Source organism: Apiotrichum porosum, assembly GCF_003942205.1.
Source record: "Apiotrichum porosum strain DSM 27194 chromosome Unknown scaffold_2, whole genome shotgun sequence".
Lineage (NCBI taxonomy): Eukaryota > Fungi > Basidiomycota > Tremellomycetes > Trichosporonales > Trichosporonaceae > Apiotrichum > Apiotrichum porosum.
In genome coordinates this window covers 341,254-354,446 of record NW_021167109.1, presented here as the reverse complement: position 1 = coordinate 354,446, position 13,193 = coordinate 341,254, and the positions used below count along the sequence as shown (strand labels likewise).

At 59.1% G+C, this 13,193-nt stretch overlaps 3 protein-coding genes across 3 annotated transcripts; 1 reads left to right on the top strand and 2 right to left on the bottom strand.

Annotated features, from left to right (window-relative positions):
• Positions 1-372: 372 nt before the first annotated feature.
• On the bottom strand, positions 373-2,479 carry EHS24_004101 (uncharacterized protein; the record flags this gene model as incomplete). Its single annotated transcript, XM_028619729.1, has 7 exons — positions 373-1,494; positions 1,542-1,634; positions 1,693-1,922; positions 2,032-2,044; positions 2,097-2,132; positions 2,229-2,285; positions 2,327-2,479. The coding sequence occupies 7 exons, from the start codon at positions 2,477-2,479 to the stop codon at positions 373-375; spliced, it is 1,704 nt and encodes a 567-aa protein (XP_028478701.1).
• A 3,560-nt stretch (positions 2,480-6,039) lies between these two features.
• On the top strand, positions 6,040-8,724 carry EHS24_004100 (uncharacterized protein; the record flags this gene model as incomplete). The annotated part of the gene is made up of 3 exons (XM_028619728.1): positions 6,040-6,059; positions 6,189-6,319; positions 6,542-8,724. 3 exons carry the CDS (start codon positions 6,040-6,042, stop codon positions 8,722-8,724), a joined length of 2,334 nt encoding a protein of 777 aa, XP_028478700.1.
• Positions 8,725-10,104: 1,380 nt separating this feature from the next.
• On the bottom strand, positions 10,105-11,795 carry CDA2 (chitin deacetylase; the record flags this gene model as incomplete). The annotated part of the gene is made up of 2 exons (XM_028619727.1): positions 10,105-11,326; positions 11,578-11,795. 2 exons carry the CDS (start codon positions 11,793-11,795, stop codon positions 10,105-10,107), a joined length of 1,440 nt encoding a protein of 479 aa, XP_028478699.1.
• Between the last annotated feature and the right edge of the window lie 1,398 nt (positions 11,796-13,193).

The following is a 13,193-nucleotide window of genomic DNA, read 5'->3' as shown; positions in this document are numbered from 1 at the left end:
CCTTGATTCAGTTTCACGCGGAACACCCTCACACTTGGGTAAGCAGCAGAAACCTGTGCATGGACATTTGTTATGGTTTTAGAAAATTAACTGTCCTGCGACAAGTTGATTAAAGCGACTGTTACTCATTCCCATGGCTTGGTACAGTTCATAAAAAGGTAGACACAATTCAAGGCCATCCCTGCTCCAGCACTAAGTTTCATGTTTTTACTGTGCCCAGAGATCCGGAGAAGAGGTCCAGAACCATGGTCGGTGCAGGACATCACACATTCATTAAATCATATTGAACCCTTGCTCATCCCCTGGCGATAGCCCCGTATACACACACACTAAACACTTTCTTCCCTTTTCTCAGCCCTACGCAAGCAGCACCTAGATCTGCTCGGTCTTCTCGTCGACGTGGTCGTGGTGCGAGCTCTCGACCTTGTGGTCGGTCTCGGCCGCGAACTGGTTGACCTTGGTCTTGGCGAACTTCCAGGCAGGGACCTTGTGCTCGAACAGCAGGTCGAGCTCACCGTAAGAGCGGCCGCGGGTCTCGGGCAGACGGAGCCAGATGTAGGCAGTGCAGAGACCAGCCGAAACACCCCAGAAGATACCCGACTTGGGACCCCAGTTCCAGTCGTTGAGCATGCGGGGCACAATGATACCACAGACAATGTTCATGACCTGGTAGGCAATACGCGAGAGGGCGATCGACTTCTGGCGCAGACGAGTGGACGAGATCTCGCCGATGAGCGTGTAGCAGATGGGGCCGAGGGTGGCGTTGTACACAAAGTTGAGCATGATGAGGAGCGAACCAATGGCGTAGGTGGTGCTGATGAACTTGCCGTCCTTGAAGATGTAGGTCGTGCCGTCCTCCTCAAAGGTGGAGTGGTCCGAGGTCCATCCGAGACCGCCAATGACGAAGAGCACGACCGACATGAGACCCATGCCGTAGAAGTACAGGGTGCGACGACCGATCCAGGTGATGAGGACCCACGAAGCCATGGTACCGATGATGAACATGGAGTTGAGAATCATGTTGAGCGAGAACGAGAGGTTGGTGGAGATACCGGCCTTCTGGAGGAACTGAACACCCTGGCCGATAAGGTTCTGACCCGAGAGGAGCTGCATGGCGAAGACCATCATCGAAATCTCAGTACGGCGGCGGTCGAGACCCTTGAAGCACTCGATGTAGGTGGTACCCTCCTCGATGGCGCGCTCAATCTCGTTGGTGTGGACCATCATAGCAACAGTGTTCCTGAGGTCGTCCTCGGAAACAACCTCGGGGTTGGTGAGGCGACGAAGGGCGGCCTGGGCCTCGTCCAGGCGCTCGTGGCGAACGAGCCACCAGGGGGACTGGGGCGAAAAGTAGACGATGATGAAAAGAGGGATGACCCACACCCATTGGATGAGGAAAGGCATGCGCCACGACCACTGGGACTCGATCGTGAGACTGGCCTTGACCACACCGGACGAGAGAAGGATACCGATACCCCAGCAGGCGTTGACGTACTGAAGAGTCAGCGGTGTTTCTCGTCAACGTTTAAGAGACAACTTACGGCAGTCAGGTAGCCACGGAGCTGAATAGGGCACACCTCCGAGGCGTAGGCAGTTGTCAAGGTCTGGAAGACACCCCATGGCAGACCACAGCACTGTATGGGTCAGTAACGGAGCCGTTCCCCATGGCGAGCGCCGCCGTTGACCACTCACGACTTCGGCAGCGACGAGCATTCCGAGCGAGTTGGCAAAGACAAAGAGGAAGATGAAGGCGGTAAGGGCGACAGTGGCGACCATCATGACAATGCGGGGACCGTAGCGGTCGGCAGCCCAACCGTTAATCATGAGACCAATGATACCACCGGCCGAAGAACCGTTCGAAAGAGCCGACTGCCACTCGGAAGGGATGGAGTAACCGTTCACGTTGGTGGGGTCCACCTTGCCTGTAAAACAGTTAGTGACAGCACGGTCGCTGGAATGCAGTGCGACCACTTGTCGGAAAATACCGAGATACAAGCAGCCATACACACGCCATCTTGTCTTTCGACTCACCGAAACGCTTAAGCTGGGAGGCGTCAGTTTATGGAATTCTGATGTTATGGCTTGGCATCACTCACGAAGGCAGGGTGACCGTAGAAGGAACCGATGACGACCTGGGATTGTTAGAACGGTACACTTGTGGTTGCCGGGATGCACGTGTCGATCCCATAACCGCTGTGCTGGCTGCATTGCGGTTTTGAGCTACTCACGACATCGTAACCTTCCATGATGAGGGCAGCCGAAAGCGCCATGGACCAGAGGATGGCCTGTTCCGTCAGTTCAAAGGCCTCGCCAAGAGTCTATTTACCTTCCTGTGCGACTTCCAGCCCTGGGCAATGGTCATCTTGTGCTCGGCCTCGTCGGCGGCAGCGGCCTCGCGAAGGACGGCCTTGTCCATGCGCTCGTTGACGCCGCTGTCATCGACAACGACGTTCTTCTCAACCGCATAGTCGGCAGACATGGTGGCGAGAGAGGTGGAGGTAAGTGAAAAAGCGGCAAGGACCGAGTCGGCTGAGACTGCGCGCTCAAGCTGAGGCTGCGGGGATCACGCGGGGGTGGAGGGGAGGTGGCGTCGGCGTCGGAGTGCCGATGGCGGACTTTGCTGGACAAGAGTGGTCGTCGATGGGGGCCACTTGGTCGATAGCGATAGGTAGTGGGGCAACAATGGTCCTCCGCAGACCCCGCTTCTTCTTATACAGCCTGATGAGACCCGGAGGCGCAGCACCTTAAACCAACATGCGACTACGGCGGGTATCCTCGCGGGCTCGCCGGCGCGGGCCTGCCCGCGTGTGCTCGACTCCGTGCCGTGCTCGGAGGCGGGTGGTGTGGTGTGTGGCCTTTTCGCCGCAATCGCGGCGGATATCCGATGTCAACGAACAATCAAGATCAGCGCCTCCTTGAAACGAGCAAAACCGGCAGTTGTTCGTCTCTCGGCTTTGCGGATTTTGGACTTCTGTGTACCTGTGTATGGAAGTTGTGACTCCCTGCGGCTGAAGTCAGCCAGCCGCCATAGCAGCGAGATCTTACCGACTCGTAGCCTCTTCGCACTGTAGGCTGCGAGGGCTTGTGGTATGGACCGGTCTTGTCGAGCGCCGCGTTGGTGTTGCGGTAAGCCAGTGCGGGTGGACGAAGGATGGGTTTGACGAAAAAAGCGAGCCGAATAATCTCTATTGGGAAGTGGCGCTGGGGTCGGGTCCCCGCGTGCCTCTGGGGGCCGGTCATGACCGGCATGTCAGCTGAGGTGCCCAACGCCGAGTCCGCCTCGTGAGGCATACGAGGCTCGACACGGGGGCCACGAGGGGACGGAAGCGGAGCATGTTGCCCTGGGAAGGAACAATGCAGAAGCACCACCTGGTAGCACTGCCGCGCTGTACCGTGCGGTTGAGGTAGGAGCGGGGCCCGCGATATCTGGCGGCGGCTGGCGACGGGGGGCGCCGTTTGGAGCGAAGATCCGCCGGAGAACCGGTATCCCTCTGTATCTCGGGCCCAAGCGCCGTCAGTTGGGCGGAACTGGTGTCGATTGCGGCCCGTTTCTGCAGGAATAGCCCGACAATTAGGACTGGCGACACAACCCCTATACAAATTTTACAAGCATATGAAACTAAAACTTAATTTCACAGGAGGTATTAGTTGTTCTACACAGACTCTAATGAAATTATGTTTCTCATTATAGGCTCCACCGACTCTCGTCCGTTGTTCCCTGCATGCACCTCTGACAACATGTCATGTACCAAGAAGACTTGCGAACCCTTTGGCTGTCTCCTCGCAGCGTCCATAATATTGCCGACTTGCATGCAAGGAGTTTGTGCACGTCTGGGTGAACCCCTTAACGTTGAATGTTGGAATACATTCCTTCGTCTTTGGACAATGATTGGCGGCTGCGATTGCTCTCTGTGTCCCCATCAACACCAATTGGACACATGTATGACTTCTGAATTTGTTCTTTACTCCGTCAAGCTGCAGAGCTTGATTTGAACACCAGCGATGGGCTTAAAAGGTGTGACGGTAATAAACAGTTGTTTAACTGGAAAGGCAACGAGCGGTACATAGCTATATTATTTGTGGGTCGCGGTGCTTGCACAGCCAGGTGCTAGACTCAGAGCCCCATGCTAACGTTTCCGTGTGCAGGTCGGAGGGGCCATGGCTGCGAAGAGGCTACTGCACGAGGCGTGCCATCTGCCCTCAACTGCAATATACTGTCTAGATGCCTTTCTTTATGATTTATTTATTTTTAAGAAAAAAAGAAAGCCTTCCCGGACCATTTTCACCATGTAGTTATCGCCCTAACTTGTTACTGTTTACGACATGTGCCAAGTGCAGGACGCCAAGAGACGGTTGGCTGAAGGGGAGGGGAGTCGGCTGCGGCCTCGTGAACTCGGACCTAGTCATGGTCGAACACAACACCAGTGTCCCAAGGGCTTTCATCTCTTATCGTTCATCTCTGATAATTCGTATCTGATTCCAAACCAACGCCAACGCTGTGCCTCTTGAGCCTGGGGGCGTGCCCGCCGATGTTGACATGGTACTTGAACTAGTCTTTTCCCCGACCGCAGTCATCCGATGAGTAGCCATTGTAGAAACCTAGCCCCCACTTGATACAAGAAGCAGCGCGTTTACAGTAGCAGCATGGACAGGACGTTCCTGTTGGCGACAGCAAACTCAGTGTACAGCCAGCACGCGCACGTGACGCTACAACGCCGCCCTACGAGGGACCATACGAGAAACCGGAGTTGAGTGAGCATCATGCCACACACTCCCTAACAAAGTACCTTAAAACCACGGTGGGTGCCTGAGATAGTGGACTAGCTTTGTCGTCAGTCCTGACAGGGCGAGCGAGATTGGCGGAAAGCACCGAACATGCCATCTTCAAGGTGGACGCACACCCTTGCTGCGAGAGAGTGCGTACCTGGGTGCTCGAGATTGTTCGGGAGTGGACATGCCGCCGGGACGCATAACAGTTGTGACAGTTGTAGCTCGGCTGGTCACTGGGATGTTCAACACCAAGGAAGGGGGAAGGCGCTGTCATCGCGCGCCCACTTGCAACTCTCCACGGGATCCCGCCCTCTAGTCCCTCTTCATTGTACTTGCCCAGCTTGGTGGGCCGCTGGCTACACTCATTGCCACACTACAGCAACTGTGACCATGCCACTTTTGGCTGCGTGGCCTTCCAACCTGTATCCGTTGGTTGGCCCACCTGTTCGCCTTGATCCGGCTTCGGGTTCAGCAGGAGCGATTTGGAAACGGGGCCCGCGATATCCGGCGACGGGGGGCGCGCTTGTTGCGAAGATGCCCCGCGCCCCGTCCTGCAACCGCGACGTCCGCACGGCCTGGCCGCTGGCCGGGGCGCGTGCGTTGCCCACGCTGGCCGCTGGCCCGGTGGCCGGTGTTTCGCAGCCCCCAATGGATGCAATAGTGGGGGGGGCAAAAGGACCGGTCTTACGTCGCCCTCCGCTGCAACACCGGTGCCGTCCAAAACGAACAGTGGCGGCCAGGCCTCGATTTTTCTTCGACATGTTCTCTGCAGCGTGCGAGCTCGGTGCGTGGACATCGCGCCGCGGACTTTGGAGTGTGCGCATGCATTATCATGTCGCATTCTCGGCGTCGTTTCGGGGGGTTGATGCATGCGAACAGGCTGTTTGGGCGGTGGTTGCAGCCAATCTGCCACTGCAAAGCGCCGAATGGTCCCCGGCAAAGGACGGCGATCGGTCCATTTCGACCGGTGTACCGGTGTATGGCCGGTGTCCTAAAGGTGCGTCCAAGGGCCCCCGCGGACCCCGTCCACACTGGTCACGAGTGGGCCGTCTCTCGAGCCATGGAGCGGCGCATGCACCAGCACGTCCAGGATAGCGAACAGCGTTATAGTCGCAACTTTCATCTCTCCATCGCTCTCATCTGCTTCAGAACAGTCAGTTGCAAGCACAAGTCGGAACGGCAAGCTTCAAACGTTCCCACTCGGCAACTTTCGAGAAATCTCATTCTCCCCCTACCTCTCCTCTCCAAACTTAGCGTTTCTTCTTCGTCATGAAGTTCACCGACGGACTGTTAGTACAATACCTCGAGGCTCGGGGGCGGTCAGATCCAGCGAGCGCGCTCCCCGTGGAGTGCTCGGCGCTGGGCTGAGAGCCCCAACTCTGAGCTGTAGGCAAGAATTTGGCGCTGACGTTACCCAGCTGGCGCCGCCCTACGGGTGTCAACTTTATCGGCGGTGTCGAGGTTGTCGAGGTGCTCCAGGCCAACGAGCAGGGCCTCGAGTTCATCGTCGCTCCCCGTCACGTCGCCACCCGTGGTGACACCCTTAACAGTGAGTAGACGTGCGAAAGGAGGGTGGGCAGCTGCGAACGTCGGTCGCGAGCGAAGCGGGCGGCTGGCGAAGTGGGCAGAGGCGCAGTTCCAACGGCGGGAAGTGCTTGCTGTAGCTTGACCGTGGGAGTTGCTCCGCTGGGATGGACTTTGCAACTCAGCTCATGTCCCTTCTCGCACCTCCTTTCTCGCACTGTCTCGTGCAACAAACGCTGACTTGCAGGCCCCCTGCTGACTGTCAACATCTCGTCGCCTGCCAACGATGTCCTCAAGGTCCGCATTGACCACCACATTGGTATCCGCGAGCGTGGCCCCCACTACGAGCTCTACCCCGACGGTGCTCCTGCTGCCCCCAAGACCTCGGTCTCAAAGGACAAGGCCGACCACCTCGGTTTCACCTCTGGCTCGCTGAGCGTCGACGTCAACACTGCGGCCTACTCGTACGGCCTTACCTTCAGTGACGCGACCTCTGGAACCGACGAGTTCCTGTGTGCTTCCCACCCCAAGGGCCAGGGTGTCGCCGATGTCCCCTGGCACCTTACCCTCGGCTCGCAGAGCCAGTCGAGCTGCATGGCCACTCTGGCCGAGACCATGGTTCGTCGCGACCACACCGCCCACGATGTCACCCGCCAGCAGGCCCTTGTCCGCTACATGCTGAGCGAGGTCACCTTGTCTGTCGGCGAGACCATCTACGGTCTTGGTGAGCGCTTTGGCCCCTTCGTCAAGAACGGCCAGGTTGTCGGTATCTGGAACCAGGACGGTGGTACCTCGTCCGAGCAGACGTACAAGAACGTTCCCTTCTACCTGTCGTCCAAGGGCTACGGTATGTTTGTCAACCACACCGAGGAGGTCGAGTTTGAGGTTGGCCGCGAGAAGTGCTCCAAGATTGGTGTCTCGGTGAAGGGCGAGCGCCTCGAGTACTTTATCATTGGTGGTGGCTCGATGAAGGCCGCTCTTGCCAACTACGTCCGCCTCACGGGCCAGCCTGCCCTCCCCCCGGCCTGGACGTACGGCCTGTACCTGTCCACCTCGTTCACCACCTCGTACGACCAGAACACTGTGTCGGGCTTCCTCAAGCAGATGAAGGAGCGCAAGTGCCCCGTCCGCGTCCTGCACCTCGACTGCTTCTGGATGAAGCGCTACGACTGGTGCTCGTTTGACTTTGACCCCGAGTGCTTCCCCGACCCGGCCAAGTACCTCGCCGACGTCAAGAAGGAGTACGGCGTCAAGGTCTGCGTCTGGATCAACCCCTACATTGCCCAGCGCGCGTCCATCTTCAAGGAGGGTGTTGAGAACGGCTACTTTATCAAGCGCACCAACGGCGACGTCTGGCAGTGGGACGAGTGGCAGCCTGGCATGGCCGTGGTTGACTTTACCAACCCCGCCGCCTGGAAGTGGTACGCTGGTCTCGTTACCAAGCTCCTCAAGATGGGTGTCGACACTGTCAAGACCGACTTTGGAGAGCGTATCCCCTTTGTCGACGTCCAGTACCACGACGGCTCGGACCCTTACAAGGCCCACAACTTTTACGCCCACCTCTACAACAAGTGTGTCTTTGAGACTGTGCAGAACTTTTACGGCAAGCACGAGGCCGCCCTCTTCGCGCGCTCGGCCACTGCCGGTGGCCAGCGCTTCCCCGTCCACTGGGGCGGTGACTGCGAGTCGACCTACGAGGCCATGGCCGAGACCCTGCGCGGCGGTCTGTCGCTCGCGGCGTCCGGCTTTGCCTTCTGGTCGCACGACATTGGAGGCTTTGAGGGTCTCCCCGACCCGGCCCTCTTCTGCCGTTGGGTCGCGTTTGGCCTCTTCTCGTCGCACTCGCGTCTGCACGGCTCCAACTCGTACCGTGTCCCGTGGAACTATGGCGAGGAGGCCGTCACCGTCACTGCCAAGATGGTGCGCGAGAAGCTCCGTCTCATGCCCTACATCTACGGCCAGTCGGTCAAGGCCCACGAGGAGGGTCTGCCGCTCATGCGCGCCATGATCCTCGAGTTCCCCGAGGACCCCACCTCGGCCCACCTCGACCGCCAGTACATGTTCGGCGACTCGCTGCTTGTCGCGCCCGTCTTCCACGGCTCCAAGGCGTCCTTCTACATCCCCGCCGGCAAGTGGACCTGCTACTGGACCGGCGAGGTCATCGAGGGCCCCAAGTACGTCACCAAGACCGACTACCCGCTCGACCTCATCCCGGTCTTTGTCCGCCCCAACACGGCCCTCCTCGTGGGTCCCGAGGACGTCTCGGTCCCCGACTACGAGTACGCCACCGTCGGCCTCGAGCTGCGCACGTACCAGCTCGAGACCGACGTCGAGGTCAAGGTCCCCACGGGCACGGGCCCCAACTGGGCCGGCGTCGTCAAGGTCGCCGCCGACGGCAAGGCCAGCGCGTCGGGCGTCAAGCTTCTCTAAAAGGAGTGTAGTGTGTCTGTGCGCAAGACAAAGGAGGAGCCCGGAAGCCTAAAATGAAAGGAGGGAAAGAAACGACGAAAGTGTTAGGGAGTTTCCTTGGCGCCACACGAGCATAGTGGCGAAGTGTGGCCAAGGAAGACCGGGTAGGCCCGGTTCTGTAAGACCCGAGGCAAAAGAGCCATTAATCTTTGCAAGATAGTTACATTAGACGACGATGAAGTGGATAGAGTGACCGAAAGCGAGCGCGCGAGCTGGAGTGAGACATTTTCCGAGTTGCGCGACGCGACGCGGTCTTGTCTCGCGCTGCCGCGACCGGGAAGAGGCGGGAGAGGGGGGCGGCGCGTTCACAGACCCCCCCGTCTACAGCCAAGCCCAAGCGACCGAAAATCAAAATCAACTGCCCAACGCTCAATTGGCCGCGATTGGGGAGAGTAAAGGGAGAGAGATCTAGAGAGAGGGTAACAACCGCAGCCAAGACGTTTGCTTTGACATGCCAAGGATGCCCCTGTGCCACTGTGCCACCGTGCCACCCGTACCAAGAGCGTGTGGCAGGAGCGTGGCTGGAGCGCAGGCGCACTTCACTCCAATCAGGCTGCAGGCTGGCGATCCGCAGTGCCCAGCCTAGGTGCAAGTACAGCACATGCCGACGTCCCAAGACAGAGATCCATGAGAGCGCGCGTACTGGTACTACCCCCCCCCCCCCCCCCCGGGAGCCAGCTGCCAGCGTGCAGCAACACCTGGCCCGAGCGCGTGTCCGCCTCATCTCGCCTCATCGCCAACCGCCAAGCCGCGGAGTCGTCGTGCAACGTGGAACGCGGAAACCGTGAAATAATACGCTCACTTTCACACCGGCGTTTCCACCCCCATACCCCAACACCTGCAGGATACCACACATTGAGACTTGGCACAGGATAAACGCCGGTCTGTCGCAACTGCGCTGCTGCGGATGGATCTGCTCTCCGATTGATCTCTGTGGGACCTGGGCCTGCGGCCTGCGGCGGCTGCGGCAGTTGAGATAAGTGGCAGCACTTTGTGTCCTGCCAGACCCAACTGGATGAGTGTAAGGAGGGTTTGCATCGCATTGAGCAAACACTAGCTAGGATCCGAGGGGATGATGATGTTGCCCCCCGTGTGTTTATAGGATAGGGGCGAGTGGCAGAGGAAGAATGGACGAAGAGATGGTTCCAGCGCACAGAGCTGTGTATGTAGACGTCTAAGTCGTGTGCGCCCATGGCTCCGATGTCATGTAAAGTGTCCATAGCGAAATCATGAATAGAGGGAGGAAAAGAGAGAGGGAGAGAGATAGATATGTGAGGGTGTGTGAATGAGGGAAGGTTCCTAGCTTGTGTGTTGGGGTTGTGGGTTTAAAGCTCTAGGAGTTTAGGCAAGAGCAATGGCACCGAGAACGGCGCCGACGAGGGCGGCGACCGAGACGCTGCGGGCGATACCCGAGCTCTTGGTGCCGGCGGTGGTCGACGCCGTGGCCGAGGCTCCGGCAGAGCCGCCCGAGCCGGCGAGGGTGCCGGTCGAGGCGACGACGGCCTCACCGGTCTGGGTGCCGACGACGGGCTGGAAGAAGGTCGAGCCGGCGGGGTCCGAGGTGATGAGGGTGGTGGTGGTGTTGGACGAGGTCTCAATGTAGGCCTCGGCCTGGGGGAGGCCGAGACAGTCGATGATCGACTCCATCTTGTAGCCGCGCGACTCGGCGAGGGGCAGGAAGTAGCCGACGGCGAGGTCGACGGTCTGCTGGTACAGGTCGTGCTCGAGGACGATGAAGCCAGTGTCGAGCTTGGGGACGTACGTCTCGAGGATGGTCTCAAACTTGGACAGGGCCGACTCGCCGGTAGCGAGGCCACCGGGAATGTTCCAGTCGGTGGTGTCAAAGGTGGTGCCCGAGGACCTGGTCCACATGATAGGGGTCAGACCCATCTGAGCGGCAATGGCACGGACACGGTCGTCAATGTCACCGTAAGGGGGACGGAAGGTGTTGGGGGTCACACCAATGACGTCGTAGATGGCCTTCTTGGTCCAGCCGAGCTCGGCAACAATCTGCTCGTTGGTAAGAGTGGTAAGAGCAGGGTGAGCCCAGGTGTGGATCGAGATCTGGTGGCCGGCCATGTACTCGGAGATGATCATTTCGGGGCGCGAGACGACACGCGAGCCAACAACAAAGAAGGTGGCAGTAAGGTCCTTTTCGTTCAGGTAGTCGAGGAGGAGAGGGGTGTAGGGCGAAGGTCCGTCGTCGTACGAGAGACCCCAAGTGAGCTTGTCGGGGCACTCGCTGATGTCGGTCTCGCGAGTGCAGCCGCCGCAAGTCCACCAACAGCGGCCGTCGGTCTGGGCAGACGGGGATCCCGCACACTCGCCCGTGGTCTGCGAGTAGGTGGGCACGGCGCTCCAGTCGATCGCCTTGATCCACGCCTGGACCTCGGTCGAGTTGACGCTGGGGGTCACATCGAGGGCCGGGTAGTTTGCCGACGAGATGGCGGTAGGGATTGCGGGAGCACGCGACACACCCGTGGGCTGAGCACCGGCCGAGTAGGTCGTGTCCAGACCAATCGTCGAGTCAGAGACCGCATTAGAGACAATGGCCGACAGCGAGCTACGTAGTGTCAGCGAAAAGGGTTCACCACACAGGCAGGAGCAGCGTGTTCGGCCAAGCCATGCTGTGCAATTGTCCGTCGCCGGACCATTGAGACAGACACCCCACCACACAACAACAGCACCCCCGATGGTTTCTTGGCACCAACAAGGCACACTACGAAAACTGTAGTCGTGGAGCGTGTTTTGGGTTGTGTTGACGGCTGGCCTTGGACGACGAACAACCACCCATTCTGCAGATGGAAATCTCACGGGATGACAAAGCCGCTGGGACCAGTGGGAGCGGTCTGGGGGAGGTTCGAGTTGATCGACAGCGACAGCGTGGCGGCGGCGGCAGCGGCCGTCGTTGTGACAGCAGCGGCGGTTGTTCCTGCGGCAGCAACGGTGCTGGCAACACTGGCGGCCGACTCCTGGGCGTTGACGCCGGTGAGGAGGGCGGCGAGGATGAGGGAAGAGGTGAGGGCGGCCATGGCGGCGCTGTTTGTGGGAGGTGGGTAGAGACTAAAGAGTGTGTGGGTGGGGTTGGGGGGTGATCCTAGCTGACGAGGAGCAAAGAGATGGCTCGAGATGGTTCGATATGCCTTGTCGGTTGACGGAGAGGGGTGGGTGGGTGGGGTCGGGGGACAGACAGAAAGGAGCAAGCCGGGAGGGGGGGTTTGCTTGAAGACGCAGCGGTCAGTAGAAAAGAAGAACGGACGAGTGAGAAGGGGATGAGAGAGGATGAAGAGGACGACGACCAGAGTTGGGATGAACGGGCCCGGCAGCACAGGCCGCTCTGACCCACGGATCCACCCAGAGGGCCAGAGAGGGGAGAGGAGAGTCGTATGGGTGGGTGGCATGGGGTGGAGTGGGTGGCCCACCACGGCGGACACACAACGACGCGCGCGTGGAGGAAGACACAAGGGAAAGTGAGAGTCTTGGCAACAGCCCTTTCCCTGTATTGCCACCCAAAAGCCCTACCCTCTCCCCGGCCTTTCCCTCCCTCGTCGTCACGTTTTCGTGCACAGGATACCCACAGTACCACACGCTCTCTCTGTCTCCGTATGCATACACAATGTCCGTTGAGACACCACTTTGTTGGTGCAACAGCTCAAGCACAACTGGACCCCAACTGGTGCTTTGGGTGGCATCTCTCTGCGGAGACAACCGTGCGCCAAAGGCGGCGTCCCCCGCCTGGACCCATAGTGACACCACCCACACAGTGGCAGTTGGTGGCCTGTGCACGTTGCAACGGCGCCAAGCAGATGGCACACCCAAGGATCTCAGCGTCGCTTTCAACACCCCTGCCCGCCCAAGAGTGCCGAGGAACGCCTCCAGTTGGGGCGGCAAGGCTCTCACCCCCCGATTGTACGGCCCGTAATGGCTCCGTGATCCGTGACAGACGACGAGGGCCAGCGGCCAGCGGTTTAGGTAGCTCCATACTTCCGCTCATGGCAATGGGCACGTCAGAATGGACGGGGAACTGTGTGGGTTGGGTTGGGCGGAGGAATGCAGACTCGTTTGGTGAGCAGACAGACATGCAGACATGCCGTTTCTGGCTCTGGCGGGGCTTCTTTGCATGCGCACAGGGGGGACAAGTCGTGGCACGGAAGCGACGGGTAGGCAAGTGTCGGCGCAAGATCTCGTTTGTCAACTGCCAGGCGGGCCAGCGTCACAATAGGATTTAGTTCTCGTGGGATTTGTGCATCTGTGTCCGCGATATGCACAGCCAGAGGCCAGAGGATATCTCTTGGCGCGCTGTGTCATCCCTAATCCTCACTGTACCGCTGTCCAACATTGCTATTGAATACGGAGTGTGTCGATTAGAGATAGTAAATGCCACGGGTAGGGATGAGAGCTGTTGAATCTCCATGTGGCGGGCTAAGGCC